Below are 24,276 nucleotides of genomic sequence, written 5' to 3'. Positions count from 1 at the left end.
AACTATTAAGGCAAGCGTGATGATGGCTGCAGCCTGGCTGGTGTTTGAGCGGTGAGGGGGCGTGTCCATGGCCATACGGGTATTTACCTTGCTGAGCCTGAGCAGAGGCGGGAAATGGCGCCTGGTAACAACGGTGTGTCATTACGACGGCCATTGAGTAGATAAGGAAAAAGTATCCCCAGAAGACAAAAACAATCACTGCCTTTTCTGCGATGGCTCCCGGGTCGTGAGTCGCTATTTTCACCCAGCGAGGACCAGAGTGAAGTAAGTCTCGACGGTCCGCCTTGTTTTATGTAACGTTAGCTAACGACAGGCTAAATGTTTCCCTCCCCGCCTGTACACATCTGTTAGCCCGCAGTAGTTGTTTTCAAGGAAGCTAGCTGGCTCGATGCTAATTATGCTAAGCTAAGCAACATAGCCACGGCCTTCGAATGGTACGGCTAATTTCTGTTTTTATTCTGACTACCGTATTACATGTTCAGTGTCTTTCTAGAACAACGACAACGCCCACTAGTACAATTATACTTCATATGTCCATGCGTCGCCGCGGAAAAAAGAGCAGTAGCTAGCCGCAGTTAGCTTGCTATGGGAAAGCATCCAGACACATTCCACGACTGAACTTTGCTGGCTGACGTTAGCCAGCTAATATTTCCAGTTCACTACAACAATTACTTTAAGCACACTTAATGCGCGCGCGCGTGTTTTTTTTTAAACAGTCTCACTTTATATTCTTAACATGACTGGGTAATCCGTAGCGACATTGATGAGTTTATGCTGCACAACAGTTGTCAAACTTGTAAATGATACGAGATGACAGTCGAGTCAAAGAAGTAAATAAACGGTCTGTCAGCTACTGATGAATGTTCTGTGCCCTAAAGCAATGCTATTTCATTTAACTGCCGATGCTGCATTGGGTTGGGAGCAGCAGCAATCGTAGTAGTAGTAGTAGTAGTATTAGATTAGGGTTAGCTTGGTGTGTATTCATGAATCACATCATTTAGTTGTTGGTGGAGCGTTCAATAATAAGTTTGTCTCTGCATGGTAGTAGCGTAACACATTTCTCTAAAGAACCGCTACTCACTGACGCTAAATTGTCTAATTGCATAGTAATAATTGCAAAAATGTATTGTACTGTAGTTTTCCACGCGAGCGTGATATGCTCGGAATCCCCTAGACTTTGGCAATGGTGGGTTTAAATGTAATAATACACAGGCGGAGGGCCCCAGGAATCGCGTTGTTGGTTGGTGTTGACCGGCTCCGTTTTGAGACCTGCATTTTCTTATTTCCCGCTCGCTTTACTCGCCCGCTGAGACTGCAGCAATTTGCGTGTTCCTTTATTCAAAGGAGGATATCCGATATCAGCTCCATGCATATTGAGGTCTGACTGAATACTGAATTGACCTGAAAACGTTTCCATGTGGATAGCGCCCTTAATAGCGGGCTTTGTAGGTTAAATAGGTGTGTGCCATAATGTGCATGAATTAGCTGCCTCTTTTTAGCTGTTTTTATATCATTATAAGGCGCTAGAAAAGCATGTTTCAGATAAGGATCGTGGATGGGCAAAATTTTAAAAAAAAGTGTAGTTTTCCTTTAACAACCGAATATGTAGTTATTGAGTATGGATGTCTGCTTCATTTTGTGCAGCGGTAGATATGTGTTTTGGTGCTTTATAACACACATAAAAAAACATTCATGATGGTTCCTGGGCTCTCTTTAAGGCCCTGATGATCCTTTTTTTATGGAGGGTAAATGGTCACATCTACACCAGGAACCTTGTGACACACCAAACTATAGAAGAACGAATGCTCATCAGGCCCGTCATCTTCTGCCGCAGACAAACAAAAACTAGAAAATGGTGGCAAACGCGTGCCCAAGACTCGAGACCAAGTGGAATTACTTCTACGGGTCACTATTGGACTACAGTGGAACCTTTTGTTAGCGTCATTAATTTTTCACCAGAAGATCCAAGTCTAACCAAAATGGATTGCTAACCTGATCCATTTTTCCATAAGGAATAATGTAAATGCAATGAATCTGTTCCAGAAAGCCACAAATGTTAACACAAAACACGTTTAAATACGTTTTGCAATTATAGTTTCACATGCAACACTCGGGAAACACTCGACTGAATTCAAGAAATAACTCATGATAAAACAGGAAGGTGGTGTCCATGTGGCGTCTTGCTGCCACATCATGTCTTTGGGAACAGTCACGTCTTCAATGAAGATAAACGTAACCTTAAATGTTCATCTAGCCCACGGGTGTCCAAACGTTTTTCCTTCGAGGGCCACATATTGAAAAATGAAGGGATGCAACTTTGCCACTTTGATATTTTGCAAACTAACACGTGTAGATATGCTAAGAAGTTATTTATATTAGAAAAAAACGGGATCTCAGCTTTGTGATTGTGATTGGTGGAAAAATCCTATTATTAGTATCAACTTTGCTCTTTTCTTCCCCGGTTTTGCTGTTTTTCCCCAAATATTTAAAGTTTTTTTAAATAATCTTTGTATTTTTTTTCTTTTAATAGTATGACTTAATTCTCATAATATTATATTTTCTCCAAAGTAATTATCCAATAATTACAACTTTATTTTGTTTTTGTTTCTCATATTACTTAAAAAAATATATTTTTTCTTTAATATTTCAACTCTGTGCTACTAAAATGACAAATTATTTTGCTCATAATAGTATCAGTTTATTCTTGTAAAATTGCAACTTTTTTGTCGTTAAAATACAACCTTTTTTTCTTTATATTTTGACTTTATTCTCGTAAAATTACAGCTGTTTTTGTCCATTTGTGCGTTTTTTTGTTTTATTAAAATGTTTTAATTTGTAATTTTCAACTTCTTTCTCCCAAATTTTCTTCTTGTAAGTATGATATTCTTCCCATAATATTTTGACTTTATTCTCATCGCATAACTTTTTATGCAGCCTAAATAAATAAAAAAAATACAACTTTATTTGTTGTTTTGTTTGTCATAATATAATCAACCCAAACCCTTAAAAGAAAAATCTTGAACATTTCAACTTAATGCTGCAAAAATGTTAATTTACTCGTAATGTTAAGTCACTATTCTCATAAAATTACAACCTTTTCTCGTTTTCACCTAATATTACGTAACTCTGTGGCGGCCCAAATTTATCCCTGGCGGGCCACCACAAATGAATGACTCTATGGGGAAACATTGAGTTTCAGTTTATTTCTTTCATTTGTATTTTTTCTGTCTTAAATTTCTCAATATTCATGTGATGTAAATACTCTTATTGTATCAATTGTGGCTATCGAGTTTGACACTTATTGCTTTATTGTTACAGTAGCTATTGGGTTTTTTATTAGATTCTTTTGATACTGTAAATGCAAAGCAGAGAGAGTCCATATGAATGGATGAGTGTACAGAACAGCTTGTGGATATGTCCAGACACATTTTCAGTCTGCTCCTGTTATGCAAGCACGAGAGGCGGGGAAGTGCTTGCAATTAGTGTCCACGGTGAACAGTTTTTACTCCAGCAGGGTGAACACTTTGAACCTCTCTGTACTAGAAGGCAAGGAGTGTGCCCTTTTGCAGATATGGCTAAAACCACAAATTCAACGCTTGGTTTAAAACGACATTCCAGTTCACAGTATTAAATCATGATGGATGTGTGCAGTGGAAGATGTAGTGTTGTGTGCTTTTAAAGCCGTGTGTGCACGTGTGTGCGTGCATGCGTGCGTGGCTGCTGTGATGTAAGTGAAATGGGATGTTGAATACATCCAGATGTTTGCAGCAAGTTCAACCAGTACTACCAAAATATACAGTATATTCACACTCCGCTATTTTATGTTGTAAATGTTAAGTTTGTTCATATTATTAGGTTAAACTGTTACACTTATGTTCCTCTCTCAGATGACATATAGGCTATATGTCATCTGTCCTGTGTCAGTGTGTTATGTGATGGGGTAAATATTTTTCTTTCAAACAGCCTTACATGTGACTGCTAAAACGATGAGGCTGAGAATGCGTAAGGCGTCTCAGCAACCCATCCCCAGTCTGGCACCTCGCCCATCCCGGACCAAGAGACGGCATTCAGACGTAGAAGAGGACGCTCCTACCAGTGGGAGGGGCCTGTTCTCGACCATCAAAAAGTTCATCAGAGGAAATGCAGTCAAGGTAAACACCTAAATGATCTCAGTTTTTTAAGACAAGAAGCGGAAAAGCCTTGAAGGAGCCTAAATTGACCCTCTCCTTTAAACGTATCTTTGATTTGTTATGTATGTATGTTATGTAATCTTGCACAGTTGCTGTAAAACTATTAAGCATGGTTTCTTGGTGGAGAGTGTCATCGGAGAACTTTGTTCTAATTTTAGGTGCTCGCTCAGAGTTGCTGCATAGGAACAGGAGGTGGTATAGTAACATGTAGAAAAGCAAACATCTCCTCATGTTCCCTTGTACTATGACAGCATGACCTTTTTGGTGTGTTCATTTACAGTAATGTGGTTGCTACTTGTATCAACATACACTGGAACCTTGGTTAGCGTCCTCAATTCCTTCCAGAAGGTCCGTTTTGGCGGACGTTAACCAAATACATTTTTCCCATAATAAATCATGCAAATCCAATTCCTTCATTCCAGAAAGCCAAAAATGATAATAGAAATCACATTTTTATAGTTTTACAATGATGTTAGATTAATTTACAATTCAAGAAGGACGTTTTGTGATTTTAAAAATAGTAGTTTGACTAACGCAGTGTATTAACATGACAAAATTGTGGCGTATATTTCACCGTAAACCGAAAAACACGCTAAGTGGAGTGGTGCAAATGACGATGGAGATCACAAAGAAAGTATTCGATTGTGGTCACGCAAATGGTGCACTCGCTGGCACGTAGCAAAGAGACTGAATGACTGACAGGGGAGGGTTCACTCACTCCATTCATTCACTATAGAAAAAACTCACCCGGGTGTTGAGACAGCTGCGCCCAGTGAACCCTCTTGTCATCCAGCCTGTTTGGTAGAGAGAGAGAGAGGAGGAAAACAAACATGCATGCATATGTCAATTTATCGAGGCCAGTAAAATTATCGAATTTGTTTTTATTTATTGTGCAGTTAATTGATTTGTTGATTATCGTGACAGCCGTAGATACAACTCTGATTCTTGTTCTAAAGCCCCCGTCACACTAAGCATGAATCAAGCAGAACCAGCCGGAATTAAAAAGTTTCAAAATTCCCGCCACATTCCGGAGAGGATTTGAAATTTCTACGCTTGGCTCCTTTTTTCGTTGGTGGCAAAACATGCTGTGAATTGCTGACACATCAATGTTGAGTGACATTCAGTGGGCTTCTTGGGTTTCAGCACTTCTTTTCAGCTCCTCTGCACTGTCCATGCCGGCGGCCGCTGGTGGAGTTTACTTGGCTCATTTTTTCCTTGGCATGTGAAGTTATGTGAATAAAGCAACGCCTCATAGTGACTTTTTTTTAGCGGCAGCTGGCTGCATTTTTTGGGGGGGGGGGTTTTAAATGTGATTAGAATGTTGGGAATGCTGTTGGAATACCGACGGTCGAATTCCGTTAGATATTTTTCCACTTCGAATCCACCTCAGAAGTTTTTTGCATGCTCAAAATATTTGAGCCGCCCACAAGAATGGGCCCTAATATTTGGAATGCAGTCAGAATTTTTAGAATGCATTTCAAATTTCCAGGAATAAACCAAACATTTTAATTCCCATTGCATTCTGGCTCATTCTACCTCGAGTGTGACAAGGATATTACCTGGAGACCTGGTTGTAGAAGAACATATAATCCACATGGCTTTCTTTGATCAGATTTCTTTTTGATACACAAAAGTTTAAGACCTGGGAAGTATTGACAGTTTGCGCTTGGTGGATTGTAACCAGATTGTAAGTAGAGCATCAAAAAGCAACAATAAGTTGTTTTTCTCAAAGAGGCTGTTCATCAGCTGTTTTAAATTTTAAGACTAGTGCCTGAAGTCAAAATCTGCGATTAGAATGCTCAACAATCATGCTGGGTTCAAAGACAGAAAGCCTTCTTGCATTTTCCCCCAAGCCAGGGGTCTGCAACCCGCTCCTGTTTTTATCCTTGTGCCGTGGCTCCAGCTGGTTTATACTTCTGTTTGTGTCACTACACTGTCCCTCCTGATGCCGTCATGAAGTTCTACATCAGAGTTGAGCATGTGCCGTACAATTCTCCACCAAAGTGCAGTGTTTTCTGGATCATCAACTTGATGAAAAACCATGACGCTGGTCAACTATTTGGCTTGTTAGCTTCCTTTGTCGCCACTGAACAACGGCAACTAAAACAACACGGGGAGTGGCACTGGAACGAGTCGATGTGTACCAACACTTTTATTGCCAGTGTTGATCCAAAATCTGAGGAGAAGGCTTAAGAAACATGGCTAATTGCCAGGTGGCAACAGGTGTAGCTCGTCACTCCGCCAGGAGGAACAGGAAGACAGAAAAACAGTGTGACCGTACGTTTCAAGGAAACTAATATATGTAGTGTTGCTTTCAATTTAGTGGGTTTTAATTTGGTGGAAATGGGCCCAAATGCCTCTTGTGATGCTTAGGGTTGCCGACCTCTGCCCCAAGCAGTAGTGACGGTGTCAATGTCTGACAGGAAATGACACGCAAGCCAGATTTTTGCGTAGATTTTGTCTTTCAAAGCTGTTAAACTTTAACTGAAACACCTTGTTTCAGTTAAAATGCAGTTTTCAATAAATTCTTGACTCTGTGTTTTTTCTGTTTGTTTTTTTGTCTTTTGCTCCTGTTTCTTGTGTTTGTATTTTGTTGCTCTACTTACAATCTTGTAACAATCCGCCATAGCAAAATGCAAATGCGGTCGTCCCTCGTTTATAGTGGTTAACTGGTTGTAGACCCGACCGCAATAAATGAATTTCCGCGATACAGGATTCAATGTTGGAATATTTTCATTGTTGTAACATAGAAAACCTGTTTATGACTTTCTAAATACAGTTTGTAACATTATTAGAGCCCTGCAGACCTGAAATAAAAAGCCTATAGTCACCTTTACACTCCTGTTATTCATTGTTTAAAACACATTGCGCAACTCTTATGCTGCATGATGCGAGGGACAACTGTACTTGAATTTTCCCCCTTAAGGTGTTGATCAGGAGTGTACCTGACTTGTTCTTGCCCTGTTAACCTGCAGCAGGAGAACCCGGCCAAGAAGGCGCGTCTCCAATGTGACGTGGACAATAACCTAATCACCTCAACTCCAGACACCAACACCCCTCGCAGCGCCGTCAGTAGGGTTGGCAGGAAGGGCTCCGTCAATGGATGTGAGTAGCACAAATCAAAGTTGGATTTATTTACTGTCCTTGTTAATGCTGTCTGAATGGTATTGATGGCTCTGCAGTGGCAACCAACCATAACAGGAGCAAGGAGAAGCCCAATGGCAGTCTGGAGGAGACAACGGCTGCTGAGGTGCCGGCCAGCCCTCCTCGGACAACTCTTCTTGGGACCATCTTCTCTCCTGTTTTCAACTTCTTCTCACCAGCTAAGAATGGTAGGCAAAGGTGTCGTCTGAATTGCATTTTAATTGAATCCCACATTAATCCAACTTAAACATTTCAGTTCAAGTTGATTTTAACGTAACACTACCTCTTTTATTGTTTATGTGTAAACATTTTCATTTATGCTTCGTGCTTATCACCAAATTCTGCCTAGACCAGGGGTGTCCAAAGTACGAGCCGGGGGCCATTTGCGGACTGCAGCTGTTTTTGTATTGGCCTGTGGTACATTCTAAAAATATAATTTGAAATACGGTAGATAATTTAATAGAAAAAGCAGCCATAATTTTACAAGAAAAAAGTCAAAATATTAAGAGAAAGTTGTGATCTAATGAGAGTCATAATTTTACAAGTACATAACATAATATGAGAAAAAATAACGCCATTTTAGCACAAAGTTTAATTATTAAAGAAAAAATATGTTTTTTAAAAAAAGCTGTAATATAGGAAACAAAATGAAATATATATTAAATATATATATATATATATATATATGGAAATAAGGTCAAATATTATGGGAATAAAGTCATAATCACAACAAGAAAATTTACAAGAAGAAAGCTGAAATAATTTGGAAAATAAAAAAAAGCAGCTGCAATTTTTACGAGAATAAAGTCAATGTATTACGCAAAAAAAGTCTCAATCTTTTGACAAAGGCGCAATATCAGGAAAAATGTTGATTTTAGTAGCATAGATTTGAAATATTGAAGAAAAAAGGTTATATTTAAAAAGTCATAATATAAGAAAAAAAACAAAATAAAGTTGTAATTTTGGGGAAACTTGGTTGAGGAAAAAGTTGTAATATGGGAATAAAGTCAAAATGTTGTGGGAATAAAGTCATATTATTACAAGAAGAAAATATACAAAGATTATTTAAGAAGAACGTTGAAATGCAGACCCTTTCCAAAAAATGTTAATATCATGGAAAAGTTTATTTACGGTATTTCCATAATTCCATTCAAAAAGTTAAACTTTCATAGATTATAGCTTCAGGGCCCACATATTATTTGTTTATTTTTACATAATTTGGGCTTCCAGGTCATAAATCACACAAAAACAGGAATTCAAAAAATGTAGAATACTGTAAAGAAATCACAATTGACCTCTCAGTTTTTGCAGAAAAAAAAGAAAGAAAAAAGGATCACATCAAAACAATCAAAATATGGTACTTTTCAAAATGATGTGTCAATCTTCAATACTTGGTTGGGAATTCCTTTGCCTTAATCACTTTAATCAAAAACATTGTGGTAGACTGTTGCGGTGACCTTGGATTTAGGATTCAAGATTCAATAGTTTTATTGTCATATACACAGTAAAACAGGTAGTTCTCCTATGCAATGAAATTCTTGTTCTGTTCATTCTCCCTAAAAAAGAAAGAAAGAAAACACAAGAAAAAGAATAAGAACATAAGAAACATATGTACCAATAAATTAAGCAACAACAACAGAAGAGACATTAATACAAATAAAATATAAATAAAGTCCTATGAGTGTGTGCGTGTGTTGCGTGCAGCGTGTGTGCTTCGTTGAGAAGCCTGATGGCCTGTGGGTAAAAGCTGTTTGCCAGCCTTGTGGTCCTGGACTTCAAACTCCTGTCACACCAGTCACACCTGTCACACCAGTGACTGTAGTGTCATCCGCAAATTTAATGATGCAGGTGTTATTCGGGGAGGGCACGCAATCATAGGTGAAGAGCATGTAGAGGAGCGGATTTAGCACACACCCCTGTGGGGTCTCAGTGCTCACAAGAAAGCAGAGTTTACCAACACATGCACCGGACATCTTCTTATCCAATGAAAGCAAAGTGTGCCTTTTATTTGGGATTCAAGGTCCAAGGGTTTGGACGAAGATGGGTGAGGAACAGAACCCAATGTGCAATATGAACTAACTATTGGATTAAGGCAAAAGGATTCCCAGACAAGTATTGAAGATTGACATATCATTTTGGAAGTACCAAATTTTCATTGTTTTGAGGTGATCCTTATTTCTTTTTTTTCTGCAAAAATTGAGGGTTAAATTATGATTTCGTCACACAATTCTATTTTTTGACTTCATGTTTTTGTGTTTTTTATGAGCTTGATGCCCAAATTACGTTATGTAAAAATAAACAAATACTTGACATTGTTTAAATTGTGGGCCTTGAAACTATAAAAATTTAACTTTTTGAATGGAATTATGAAAATAAATAAACTTTTCCATGATATTCTAATTTTGTGGAAAGGGTCTGTATTTGGACAATCAAAAAACAGCAAAAATGGGGAGAAAAAGAGCAAAGACTGAAGTTTATACCAAATGGGCTTTTTCACTTATATGGCAAAGCTGAGATGCATTTTTTTTTCTTGAAATATATATAACTTCTTAGCATATCTACATGTCTTGCATCCTTTCATTTTTCATTATGTGGCCCTCACTGGAAAAAGTTTGGACACCCCTGGCCTCAACTGTTTTAAAAAGATACTCACCAACGTGTTTTAGCAACCAGTGACCAACGACCAGGTTATGTATATGTATATGTTTTTTCTTGATACAGCCTCTCCTGGCTCAGACTCCCCAGACCAAGCACTGGAGGCTGAGGAAATAGTGAAACAGCTGGAAATGGAGCAAACTGTAGAAACGGCCACCAGCACCATCACTTCTACACAGGAGCTATGTACCACCACAAACTTCTACTCCAGCGTATCCCAGCTGCCACCTTTGCGGCTTCCTCACATCCCGGACGTATGCCCCGCAGCAGAGGAGGATGACATTGATGCTAATGCTGACCTTCCACCCCTCACTGGTAGGTCATGTCAGATAAGATCAGAAAACGGCACCTTGAAATGAAATAATATATGACTTTTGTTATGGTCCCAGCTCCAGGCTCAAGTCCAGAAATGGCATACATGAACTCTCCTCCCACCGCAGTACCACCGGAAGCATCCTATGAGGAAGAATGGGAAGTCTTTGACCCGTAAGTGAAAACTTAAGTCATAAAATGTTGGTAGTAGACCTGCAGTTGTCTCTGATTATCAATACAACACATTGGGCTCATCTCTATTGATTTCTGCAACAAGCGATTGTTTCTGTAAACATATGTTTCAAAGCTCAAGTCATTTTCAACCATAACACCCAAATGGTGTAAGAAAGCTGGTAGCAAACCAGGCATTGCCCAAATTTGACAGCTAATTTAAAAACCCTTCCATTAGGATTGACCTTGTAAAAGGAACTCTATATACAGTCATCATTCAAAAACAGTATAAAATGTCATTTCTAATGCTTTCCAGGTATTTCTTCATCAAGCACGTCCCACCATTAACTGAAGAGCAGCTCACTCGGAAACCAGCCTTACCATTAAAGACTCGTAGCACACCTGAATTCTCTTTGGTCCTCGATCTGGTCAGTTTCAGAGTGCAAGAAATGATTAACACTGCAGTTTGTCTATATACTTACGAAAAAATGTGTTCCTTCTGAATATTCTAGGATGAAACGTTAGTCCACTGCAGTTTAAACGAGCTGGAGGATGCAGCACTTACCTTCCCTGTGCTCTTTCAGGATGTCATTTACCAGGTGTGATGCATATTATGGCCACTAGAGTGCTTTAAAGCATTTTGAAACATTTGTGTTTGGAATGGGTCTGCATTTGTCCTCACTCAAATAAGCATTAACCCACAAAAGTAAATTTTAAAAAGCCTTGATTTGAATGTTCAAGATTAATTTTTATAAAATAGCACCTTAAACAACAGACTTTAACAATAGAACTTTAAAAAGCCCATTGTAGTTAGTCATATACAATTATAAATAACTTTAATTGACAAAAAAGAGTCACGTTAGTCAGGAGTTATTTGTTAAATTACTAATTTACATGCAAAACAACATACAATTATGTTTGTTTTTTTTAAAGCAATTTGAACAATATTTTTGGGGGCCAGCATACAGTAGATAGCATTTATGATTTGTATTTTTCATCGAAAAACTTTAACAAACCATTTAATATTTTACCCTTTAAAGCCCCAAAATAGGGTTTCCTAATAATTCACCTCTCAGATGTTAGTAAAGGAGACCTATATTGCGAAATAGAAACGTTTTTAGATATATTTATATTTTAGAAAGTTTTTACAGAAATGTTGCAATAATGGGCCTGCATGGGTGTAATATTTGTGTATTTGCATTCAAATATTGAACCAAGGGTTCGTTTGCAGTGTGTATTCCTTGGAACACACTCATCATTTAGTTACAACTTCTTGCTGAATGTTGGAGGTCATGGTTCTCCAGTAGCACCGGTTTTTAGCTGTTAATTTGCAGTTTTGGTAGCATTTGTTGTTCCATGTGGTGATGTTAGCAATCCATTTGCGTCTCAGTCTATCTCGTTTCCTTTTTTCCCCTCTTTTTCCTTCTAGAGTTGAGTTTGAAATAGGCTGTGTCTGATTGTGTGCAAAGCACTAAATATCACGAATAATAAGCTCTCATAAGCTAAAAATTATGTAATTTTACAAGTGGGTCTTACAGGGTTAAAAAAAAAATGCAAGAACACAGGGTGTAGTTAATTGTCACCCCAAGCAAAGGTATATGACATGTTGGACTTATGTCATTCTTGTGCTCTTTTGTCACTTACAGGTATATGTGCGCTTGAGACCGTTTTTTAGAGAGTTTTTGGAACGCATGTCTCAAATCTACGAGGTAACTATATCTTGGATATTAACTTTGTGATACAATTCCTAACCACATACGATTTGATACAAATGGGTTTTTTTCTGTCTCTCTTTCCTAGATCATCCTTTTTACAGCCTCTAAAAAGGTGTATGCAGACAAACTCCTCAACATCCTGGACCCTAAGAAGCAGTTAGTGAGGTGTGGTGTTTCTGTATGTTAGCAATAGTTGTATAGCTCTGAGTACAATGTGCGGCAGTGGTGTTTGCATGATGAGCTGTTGAGGCGTCAGTGCGGTGGCGTTGTCTGAATTATTTATTGTCCTGACCTTGTCAATGTGTCCTCAATCTCCCCGACCCCCTCTTTTCTGTCATTCCTCACTGTAACTGCAGACACAGGTTGTTTCGGGAGCATTGTGTCTGTGTCCAGGGAAACTACATCAAGGATCTTAACATTCTAGGCAGAGATCTGTCAAAGACCATCATCATTGACAATTCACCGCAAGCCTTTGCATACCAGGTGACCACAGAAATTGAATTTGAGATTTTACAAATCAAAAGAACAAATTCAAGTACTGTAAGTGGCTCAAATTGCCTTAATTTAGCACAGATCTCCTGTGACACATACTGGATGTATCATTCAGAGAGCACCTCTGCGAATGGCTTCTCCGATTTCGGATCTGCAGTTTGCAATAAAAATGACCTGTAACACATTGATTAGTTCCAGCAACAATAACACTCCATATCGCTCATTAATTATTGTTCAATAAGCTAACAAGATAGGCCTGTCACTATAACACATTTTGCTGGATGATAATTGTCCTACAAATCATATCATAATGGGCTGCATGGTGGGCTAGTGGTTAGCCTGGTTGGCCTCACAGTCAGGAGATCGGGAAGATCTGGGAGATCTGGGTTCGAATCTCCGTTGGGCAGTTTGCATGTTCTCCCCATTCATGTCTATTGGCTGGCGACCAGTCCAGGGTGTACCTCGCCTCTCGCCCGAAGTCAGCTGGGATAGGCTCCATTTATCCCTAGTGAGGATAAGCGGCATGGAAGATGGATGGATAATTATATTATAATGATAATAATGATATTATTGTCAACATTATTTTGTCATCATTTTTTCATTAATGTAATGATAATATGTGACATAATTATGCGAGTACATCATATTAAAAGCAATCAACTTAAATTTAACATTGTAAATAGAATGTCAAGAGCTTTTAAATAACATAAATTAAACAGAACATAATAAATTAAAGAAACACAAAAATGTAGCACACATGGGCGCTACATTAGCCACTGCCCAACCGATGATCACATCTCGAGCCTCTATAGCTCACCACACCCTGCCAAGTGCCCGCACCCCAAATGCCACGCAACGTGCCACCCTGGCAAGCCATTTTCCGTGGCACGACAGGTAAGTCCCACAGCAGCAGCCATGCTTGTTTTGGCTTTATGAAGGGAAAGTGGGCGGCAGACGGTCACTGACCGGTGAATGTGATCGGTGTTACAAAGCAAATATCGGTATATGCTGATACCATGCTTTTTCACAGAAACTGGCCAATACTGATCACTGGCTGATCTATCGGAGCGCCCCTACCAAAACCAATAAAAAAATAGACCATTTCTCTGTTAAGAAAAAAAAAACATTCCAATAACAACACATAAAACAATAAATAAAATAGGGTATCAAGTCTGTAAAAAAAAAAAAAATACAAATTCAATTGAATAGATAATGAACATTGGGTATTATTCCTTAATAGAAATGCTTAACACGTAGCGAACGACAGTCTGTGCGTGCGCCTCATTTTGTACCGTTTTGTTTATATTTACTTTGCCGACCGAACGCCTCAGTAAGCGTTGGCTGTTGGGACAAAGGCTCCGTTGTACCTCAAGCGGCAGGTTTTTTTTTCCCCATTTGTCCAAACTGGACAGGATGGTTGTGTTTGAGGTGCGCGTGCAAGTTGGTCGTATTCCCCATCTTCATCACCACTACATACTTTCCAACAAATGCAACACATGGGCTCATCGGTGTTCATGCGCTCACCTTGTTCATTCTGTTTAAAACCACAATATTCCCACACTGGGGCTGTGGCATTCGCCTATTTGGTAGCGAGAGAGGGGCAATGCACGTGTCAATATATCGAGGCCGGCAAAAGTTTGTTTTTAGTTATCGTGCGGTTAATTGATTTATTGATTATTGTGACAGGCCTATAACAAGCTAAATAGTCCGAAGTGCAGCCAAGGAGCTGTTTGTGGCCTGTGGCACTTTGTACAAATAAAATGTAAACCAATAAAATATATCGCGCAAACGACATAATGTAACGAGAAAAAGCTGAAATTAGTTGATACTAATGACTAGGGTTGTCTTCAAATAAGGATTTTCGTAGTCCAGTCGCCGGAGTACTGAAAATGTCTTCAAGGTTGCAGGTCTGCTCAGCATTCTGAAATATTACTGAAAGTGTTTTGTTTAGTATCATTTCAAACCACATTTAATATTTGGTTTTAATCCTCACAGCTGTCCAACGGTATTCCCATTGAGAGCTGGTTTATGGACAAGAATGACAGTGAGCTGCTGAAGTTAGTGCCCTTCCTGGAGAAGCTGGTTGAAATGGTACAATGCCCTGCGTTTGTTGTTTTTTATTATGCCATAGAGCCGTGATTCTCAACTGGTGGGCCACCACCCAAAAGTGGGTCGTGACGAGGTGTGTGCCGTGTTTATGGGCCACTTGGCCAAGCTTGAGCAGGAGGGGAAGGACATTGAGTGTGAAGTAAACGTGCCGTCTCTCCGACACGCTGCTAGATCATCTTTATGTCTGCTGGAGAAGAGTGCGCTATAAAGAGACGAGTGTATCCCCGCTCCAGCTCACATTGTGTTGCATGGGGAAATTCCGGCCGCAATGAAAACTGGCAGATACAGTTTCATGCCTAGTTTGATCTATCCCCAGTAGAGGGGTAATCTACAGAACAAATGGACCTTCTATTATTATTATTAAACTAAACTAAAAAAAAAAATTATTTGTGGATAAAAATGTACTGGTCCTGAGCAGGAAGCAGGCGAGATATAATGCTTGCAACATGTGAGAAAGTGAGCGCCCTCTGGCAGTAATTGTTGCAAACGGGTAAGATATTTAACTTGTACTTGAAAAATTTGTGCAGTTTGGGCCGCTTTTCATTGTGGGGTGATGGTGGGTGCCACAGCTAAACCAGTTGAGAACCACTGCCATAGAGCGTAAAGCGTGTCTGTCTATTCCGTCACTACTAAACTACTACTTGCTGAACAGAACGAAGATGTGCGTCCACATGTTCGGGAGAGGTTCCGTCTTCACGACCTGTTGCCTCCGGATTGAACTCCAGTCTCTCAGACAGGGACAGCAAGGAAGGACTGAAAACCAAGTGTGTAAAAAGCCTTTGCCATTGCTTCAATTTTGTTTTTATTTTTTTAACACTATCCATTCAAAAGAAAAGCATTTTCTGTGTGAATTTTTCTAAGAAGCCCAGAATTTTTTTTGACTCTCCAGTTGTGGAGCGGACTTTGGTCTCCACGCGAAAGCAAGGTTTTGGTGCTTGCTAAGTGGATGTAAAAAGGCCACCTGTTATGGGAAACCCGAGGTGCTGAACCCAACTTAACCTCTGGTGCTGAAGCTGTTGACACTCCAGTCTCCACAGGAAGGACTGGCTTGTAAATCAATACGTGCGTCGCTGTTCACTCCTGTTGTGTTTCGCAAAACTGTAGCCTTTATAATCATATGCATTCCACCCTAGCTGAAAACTTTGCTGTTTTGTTTTGTTTTTTTTTAATGATTTTAATTAGCATTTCTACGTTTTATCTTTGTAAGGTGTTTTAGAAGGGGGTCTAACTGTCAAATCAGTGTGAGCCAACTCTGGTTTAGCTTTGTTGTGGACATTAATTGTTAGGTTTAAGAATCTTCATATGTAAATCTGACAGCGTATGGTTTGAGGGCATTCATGTTTGAAGTGCTTCGTGTTGACGTTAACAGTATTTGATTTGTCTGGAAACAGTATTGTCTTTCACGCTTAATCAAGTATTGGGACTTAGTCAGAGCCGTTTATTTCTTTAGTTGTCATTTGATGGCTGTACGATAATGTAGCATGGCCAGTGTCTTCTGACATGTGGTTTAGAACCTCAACCAGCCACATCTGGCACCAGCATCATCTCCCCGCGCGTTTCCTACTGTTTTCGAGATTTAAAAGATTGTCTGTGCGCGTGGGTCGATCCTTTTCACCACTGACACATCAATATTTTGCATTATGTGGAAGCAAGCCCCTTTTCTCCACTAAAAGAAAAAAATCGGATAAGTGATCATTATGAGATTAAAAGTCGAAATTATGAGATAAACGTCATGAGATAATGTCGATGTTATGAGATAAAAAGTTAGAATTATGAGACAAGTTGAAATTACGAGGAAAAAAGTCGAAATTATGAGAGTCGTAATTATGAAATAACAGTCATATTTATGAGAGAAAATGTCATGAGATAAAAGTCAAAATTATGAGACTTTTCACCTCATGATTTTGATTTTATCTCAGAATTTCAACATTTTTTCCTCATAATTTTGATTTACCATTGGGGATATTTTTTTTTTTTCAGAGGTGGAAATGGGCCATAGCATTAGGTTTGTATCAAAGTGCTTTTTTTGTTATGGTGAGATGGAAAGAGACAATCAGACCCCATCGTTGAGAACACCGCACATTGCTGCACGTTTGTGTACTTGTATTCATTTGGAGATAGATTTTTACACAGCTGGATCCTGATTGAGTCTGTTCTGTTCTGTTGAACACAGGCGGTTATCAGAGATGGCCACCATCTGTTCCGCACCGGCCCGGCTTTTTGCCGTTTGCATCACGTTAGTATCGCTCCAAGAATCGGATTCAGCTTGTGTGTATCATACAAGCGCAGCAGGCCACAGTGGTATTCCTGTGTACTGTTGCGTACACGTCCAGACGATGAATGTAAATTGTGCGTAAGTGGAAGTCTCAGGTGTCTTTCCTCAGTCTTTATGATGTTTCTATTGTCAACAACCTGAACAAATAGGCTTTGGAGGTTTTAAAGTGGAGCTTGAAACATTGTGGAGAAAAAGGAGATGTACCTGGAGACCCCCACGGTGGTGCCCCTAGCAGCCAGACTGTGTGAGGTTCATCTGAGTGGTGAGTTTGTTTCTGAGGAATCACTAAGAGGCATTTCATCTAGCTCCTTTTTACGTGCATTACCTGTTTATTGTACACTCAGAGTGGTTCAATACAAGCAGCCTCATATTTAAAAAATTAAAAAAAAAAAATCCTTTAAGGAAAAAAAATGTATCTTTTGATTTTAAAAAGGCATGTCAAAAGATAAATTTTACATCAGAGCTCCCCCCTCCCTGGAAAGTAATTGTGTAGTTTAGCACAATGTCACCAAACTGTTCAACTTAGCATGTAGTTTTAACGGGGGAGCTTTTGCTACAGAAAAGAGTCAAATAGTCCATTTCTTTTTTTCCACAGTATCTGTTAAGCCATTTTACTTGCAAGAAATATTTGTGCTCAAGATGTATTTAAAATGTTTTAAGACATCTTTGTAAACCGCCAAGCTATATACTATTGTAAAGTGTATATAAAGTTACATTGAATTTCTGAAACAAAGTTTTAAAAGTTAAAAACCTCTTCTGTACTCTTGTTTTTATTTCATGGATGTATGTCAATTCATTGAAAGAAAAGTATTATTAGTAGCATTAGTACATGTTTGCAGTGTGTTTATTGAGCGGGGGTCTGCACTGGGTAGTTATTCCCCTTTACTTGCGTTACTGGGAGCTGAAACTGGAAGTGTAAGTGCAGAGCTCAGTTTATGTGCACCCATTAGCTTTCTGAAAGGGACTGTTTTCAGCGTGGTGCAGTACCTGTTAGTGTGGTAGTTGCTTAAAGCCTCGAAGTTGTTCATGATATCAGAGTGTTACATTTTTAAAAAACTACAGTAATCCCTCACTCGAATTTTGCGGCTTCACTATCTCGGGTTTTCAAAACCACATTAATCATGCGGTTTAATGATTGAATGCAGCCTATTATTAGTTTGTTTTTTTTTAATCCATATTGAAGTGTTTTTTTTTTATCTAATTTATGCATTTTCAAGCATAAAATGGTAAAATAAAATCAAATACAAATTTAAGGCATTCAGAAGACTCATTCAGACGTGCTGATATGAGGTATTCTACACTGGTCACTAGGTGTCAGTAATGTTACTGTAGTGTTGGGTGTTGACGCACAAGCACCAGACTTGATCGCCGGAACAGCAGGCTTTTATTGCAGATTTGAATGGTCTCAAAACAGGCACTGTTGTCGCAGTAACCCACACCATCCATAGTCTCATTAGGAGCATGCCTCGACGTTGTCAGGCATGCGTACAAGCACGTGGGGGGCCACACAAACTACTGAGAATCATTTTTAGTTGCTATAATGACATTTTAGCAAAATGGACCAGTCTGCAGCATCATTTTTTCACTTTCATTTTTGGGGTGTCTTTGATTTCCCCCCTCTATAGGGTGATCATTTTCATTTCTATCAAATTATGTGGCATCATTTTGTTACTAATACATCACCCACTTATTATTAGGAAAAATATTCAAGATCATTTCCCCCACAGTTTAGATCTGATGTGTTTTTGAAGTGTTCCTCAAATTTTTTTGAGCAGTATATTTTCACACGCTAGGTCCTGTTGTGTTATGTTATATGCAGTATATGTTATATGAAATAAATGTGTCTTGCAGCTGAGGTACACATTGGGAGACCACTTGTGCCAACTTAATACTTTATTGTTTGCAAAGGAAATTCAAGCATCCAGTAGCATATATTGGAATAATATGTGAAAAGCTATAAAATCATCCAAGGAACAGAACACGTGTATAGGGGTGTCCCAAGATGTCTGCCAGGAATACATCACATGGAAGGGGCAGCGCGCCAGGCAGGATTGGAAGTGTGCATTAACCACACTAGTAATGTTCATGCGCTCGCTGTTCCCAGCGTCACTCCTTCTCCACTTCAAAGCATCATGCTTAGGTCATGCATGCAGACTTGTCAAACATACACCTGCATTGTTTTATGACTCAGTTCAGTAAAAAAAAAAAAAATGTGTTAGTACAATCATATTTTGTCATTGAAGCTAATATCGGGTATCGTCACGTCTCGTGAGTAGAGTGCATCGTGACTAGACATGGTCCGGTTACTTGTTTCAAAACCACTAAAATTTTGCATCATGCCGTTTCTACGATATGAAAGTGGAGGTCCCACGTGGAAACTTTGTCATGTCCTGTGTCATTCCTCGCAGTCGAAACTGGGCTTCGATGTGTTTTGAAACCACAAGCATGTGCTGTGATGCCGTACGTCTGGCATAGATAGCGCAGGCGTTGTTTGCATTGAGCAGCGCTAGTACGGCTGTGCTGTTGTCGGTCGACATACAAGTATTACTCACATCGAGGGTCGCCGAAAGTGGAGATGTGATTGGAAAGGAGACAGGAGTGGAGGGTAAGTGATGTAAAGCGTTTACTCGCCACTGAACAACAAGCAACAGCCACTGAATGTCTCAGTTGCGAATAATCACGGCCCGTAAACCAAAGTTTGTGGAAAATTACAAGTATAAAAAAATATCTATGTTGTGACCTTCTTGGGTCACTTCATTGCATTTTGCTTTGTTTTGGTGTTTTTGTGTGTTGTGACTTGACTTGCAGGATTAGCCACAGATTTATTTAGAAAGAATGTTTATTTTAAATGCATATGCTCCACTTTCATCATGTAAAAATGGTTTAAAAATACTAACTACTTTTCTTTTCCGCTTTTCAAAATAAGACATTTTAGAGCTGTAATTATAACGCAGTGAAACCGTCAAAGCGTGATATTTTTGCCCAAGGATATCCTACCGCCAATCTCATACCGGCCCATGCCTATTTGTGACACCCCTAATTCACAATGCAGACACTTGTAAAACAATGGAAAACACGATCATAAACAATATACTGTACATACATTTGAGGAGACTGATTGCAACTCTCAAGAAAAAAAGAGCATGTTATCTATAGCGCTTTAAAGACAAAAATGTCAACTTTGTCACAATCATCATCAAAATTGTTGTGTGGTTGTGATAGGCTATACCTTCAAATAGCTAACATTAGCAGCTAAACTTAACCAAATCACTATCGTTAGCTGGCAAACACAGCTGGTGCGACGCCTCCCAAAGTTGTTTCCCTCTAGGCAAACACACCCTGTAGGGCAGTGCTTCTCAAACGGTGGGGCGGCCCCCGGGTAGTGGGAACGCATGGTGAACTGTCGGGAGGGGGGGGGCATGAGAGGCAGGGAGGACTTTCAATACTAGTGCAGACCTGCCAGCATGTGTGAATGTGTCGTACTCGGCATGCAAATTGACTCTAGAATCCGCTTGTATGCTTCACTGCCCTCCATTTTGTTGCGTTTTGCTGGTTTCCACAGTAGAGCTAAAAAGATGTTAGGTTTTCAATACTATTTGTAATCCGGGGAGGCGCCAAAACGTTTCCGTCCCGCATTGGGGGAGCATGACAGAAAATAATTGAGAGCCATTGCTTTAGAGGTTAATATGGAACGCATACACACAAAAAAACATTTTCATCAATAGAATTTGTGATAAGGGACTGTTTGCAACTCTTGAAAAAATGTCCAGATTTGTCACACTTTGCACAATTAGTAGTGCAGGATGACTGACAATTTGGAGTCGCCGTGTGCCTGTGATAAGCCATACATTCAATGATAGCTAACATTAGCAGCTAAACTTAACCACATCACTAATGTTCGCTGGCAAACGTGTTAAGTGGGGTGTGGCTTACGTGCACAAAGCAGGAAGAGGGCGTTATGTGAAGTCGGCAGCTGCCCAACTGTTGCAAACAGTCCTTTTTGGGGTTAGGTATGAAATACAAAATATGATAGGCGTTACCAGTAGGTGGCATAATCCGATACATGCTGTTCAAATATCAAATAGTGATCAGACCAGATGACATCACACGATTACACCTCTAGTTTACACGGGATTGATGAGGAAGCTGCTGAAAATCATTTTTCTTTGATGAAGTACAAGAGTATGGTTACCATAAGGCGTGACATACACCTCGTCTCCCTTCTCCAGGTGCATCATCCTGCTGGCGGTGGCACCGTGCCGCTTATATTTGGTGAAGTCAGACACCTTCATCATGCACTCGCTGATCCCATCCATCTTCCGAAACACGCCAACATTAACGATCCCACCCTCAAACGTGAAGCAGCTTAAGGTGAAGAAGTAGATGCCCTCGTAGTTGGCTGTGAAAACGCCTGCGGGGGGACAATCACACCTTTTGTTAGCGCCCCCCTAGCGGTGCTGACTCCAAGAGCCAACGTGCTATCAAGAAATGCAATGCTAGTTAGCCGTTAGGTGCCATCGTACCTGTCATTCTGTCATAGGCGTCACCCGCATTGACGTACACATGGTCAAACACCAACTTGTCATTCTTCTTTATGTCGCCCCCTCCTACTGAGACCGCCACCTTAGGTTTGTCTGCAGGATTATACACATCAGGTGTCAGGTCATAGGTCAAGTCCACTCATATGACCTTTACTCTTTCTGACTTACCTTCAACTTCATCGGGCTTGTCCACACGTGCTTCCGGATTCTGCGTGGGCTCGACGAGGAAGCCGCTGAAAACCGTTTTGTCCGTTATGTTGTTGAAGATCATGGCCACCGCACGGCCTGACGTACACCTCATCTCCCTTCTCTAGGCGGATCATCCTGCTGTTGGTGGCACTGTGGCGCTTATCTTTGGTGTTGTCATACACCCGCCTCATCCAATCGACATTCCCATCCATCTTCTTACACACCAGTAGACTAATGTTCCCATCGAACGCGTGGTAGGTAAAGGTGAAGAAGTAGATGCCCTCGTAGGGGGCTGTGAAAATGCCCGCAGGAGGGACAATCACACCATTGTTACCACTAATGCGGTATGAAGAAATGCTATGCTAGTTAGCCGTTAGGTGTCATCGAACCTATGCTGTTGTCATAGCCATCACCCATGTTGATGTACACTCCGTCCAAGACCAGCTTGCCATTTTTCCTTATATTGCCCCCCCGACGCTGAGAAGGCCACCTTATGACTGTCTGCAGGATGACACATGAGGTGTGAGGTCACAGGTCATGTACACTCCTTTACTCTGACTTACCTGCCACGTCGTCCAGCCCCTCCACGTGTGCTTTCAGATTCTGCATGGGATCGACGAGGATGACGCAGAAAACTGTTTGTCCCTTATGACGCTGAAGATCGTGGCCGCCATAACGCTTGACATGCACCCCGTCTCCCTTCTCCAGGTGTAACATCCTGCTGACGGTGCAACTATGGTCCGTATCTTTGGTGTTGTCAGACACCTGCATCATCCACTCGCGGGTCCCATTCACTGTCTTCCTAAACACATCTAGACTAATGATCCCACCATCCGTGTGGCAGCTCAAGGTGAAGAAGTAGACGCCCTTGCAGGGGGCTGTGAAAACACCTGCAGGGGGACAATCACACCTTGTTAAGCGCTAACGATCTATCAATACATGCTATGCGAGTTGGCCGTTAGGTGACATCATACCTGTCTGGGTGTCATAGGCATTGCCCGCGTTGACGTACACTTCGTCCAAGACCAAGTTCTCACTTTTCCTCGTGTCGCCCCCTGATACTGAGACCACCACCAGCTTGTCCACGTGCGCTTTCAGAGTCTGTAGGAGTACAATGTTGTGGGTAATACTGTCTTACTTCCTGTCAGCGTACACAAAGTACTAAAGTGTCCATGTGTGTTTTTACCTGGGGCTCCTCAGTTTTTGGTGCTTCTGCAGCATCCTGCTTGTCCACAGGTTCTGTCCGATTCTGCAGGTTAGGCAGGGCCGATGCCATGCGGATGAAGAGGAGTCCAAAGATGAAGGTCAAGAGGAGGGTAGCCACCAGGCGGATAAACGCCTTTGGAGGCTTCTTGCCCGGTATGTCGACCTTCCTCTGCATGATGCAAGTTCTTGTGGGACGGAGCCTGCCTTAACTTGAGAAGATGGTAGCAAATGCTTCAACTCATAATACATACACATGTATTATATATACATACATTTATATTGTATACACACACATATACATATAGTAATCCCTCATTTATGGTGGTTAATTGGTTCCAGACCCAACTGCTACTAGTGAATATCAGTCGGAGTCAATGTTGCTTAACTATCAAAATATTCAGTTCATCATGTTTATGACTTCCTAAAAATAATTTTTATCCTCAGTAAATGCCTTCCGGACGCGTGGACAGGAAGTAACGTCAGGGATAAGATTTGAGTGTTAGCTGGACTATGGCCAACAAGCCTGTTCGCAAATCTGGTACGTGTTACAAGTGACACCAAGTGGCCAGTGTGGTACATTTCATCAACATCTTGTATTACCTTAGACTGTACAGTATTTGTACTTTAGTTTATTTAAAATATTTTTATGCTTGTACATGCTCAATTTAGGCCAAGAATACGTAACATTTGCTTAAATATGCATGTTTTACACTAATAGCCTATTAGTGTAAATCAACTACGAAAACGGCGGCCATTAATTATACGACGAGAACTGACGTCACTTCCTGTCCACTCGTCCGGAAGACATTTTTTTGAAACACACACTTTGTCTTAAAATGCCTAATTTCTCTGGTGGTATTTCATGTCTACAGGGTTCTAATAATAAAGGTAAAAATCATATTTATACACAGGTTTAACTATAAAACCTTAACCCTAACCCCAAACACAGAAACTCGCACATGCGCAATAAGTGCCACGGAGGGGTGCTAAGTGAACGAAATAACCAGTACCCGTGATAACCTCGCGACTTTTAAACGACTCATTCATGCTTGCACATCGCCGAAGATTCAGCGCAGCCAGCAAACGGAGCGAATAAAGAAATGTAACAAATAAGCATGGCGAATATTGGGACAAGACTGACAATGAATCCTCATCAGACATCAAGAGTTGTAGCTCAGAAGTCTTTTGAGTTGTTCAAAACGAAACTTGTCAGATGAAGCAACAGCTAGTAAATTAAAAATGGTCCCTCTGTCAAATAATTTTACATTTATTTGAAA

The 24,276-nt window shown here is 40.3% G+C and overlaps 1 protein-coding gene across 1 annotated transcript; it reads left to right on the top strand.

Annotated features, from left to right (window-relative positions):
- The first annotated feature begins 82 nt into the window (after positions 1 to 82).
- ctdspl2b (CTD (carboxy-terminal domain, RNA polymerase II, polypeptide A) small phosphatase like 2b) lies at positions 83 to 17,815 on the top strand. Its single transcript, XM_054770499.1, has 13 exons — positions 83 to 264; positions 3,964 to 4,151; positions 7,166 to 7,295; positions 7,373 to 7,522; positions 10,056 to 10,304; positions 10,379 to 10,475; positions 10,789 to 10,900; positions 10,985 to 11,071; positions 12,119 to 12,181; positions 12,273 to 12,352; positions 12,544 to 12,670; positions 14,675 to 14,770; positions 15,441 to 17,815. Exons 2-13 carry the CDS (start codon positions 3,987 to 3,989, stop codon positions 15,504 to 15,506), a joined length of 1,422 nt encoding a protein of 473 aa, XP_054626474.1. The 5' UTR covers positions 83 to 264; positions 3,964 to 3,986; the 3' UTR covers positions 15,507 to 17,815.
- The last annotated feature ends 6,461 nt before the right edge of the window (positions 17,816 to 24,276 follow it).

This window comes from Dunckerocampus dactyliophorus, chromosome 3 (assembly GCF_027744805.1).
Source record: "Dunckerocampus dactyliophorus isolate RoL2022-P2 chromosome 3, RoL_Ddac_1.1, whole genome shotgun sequence".
NCBI classification, from domain to species: Eukaryota; Metazoa; Chordata; class Actinopteri; order Syngnathiformes; family Syngnathidae; genus Dunckerocampus; species Dunckerocampus dactyliophorus.
The sequence above is the reverse complement of the archived record's forward strand: the minus strand, read 5'-3'. Positions and strand labels throughout refer to the sequence as shown.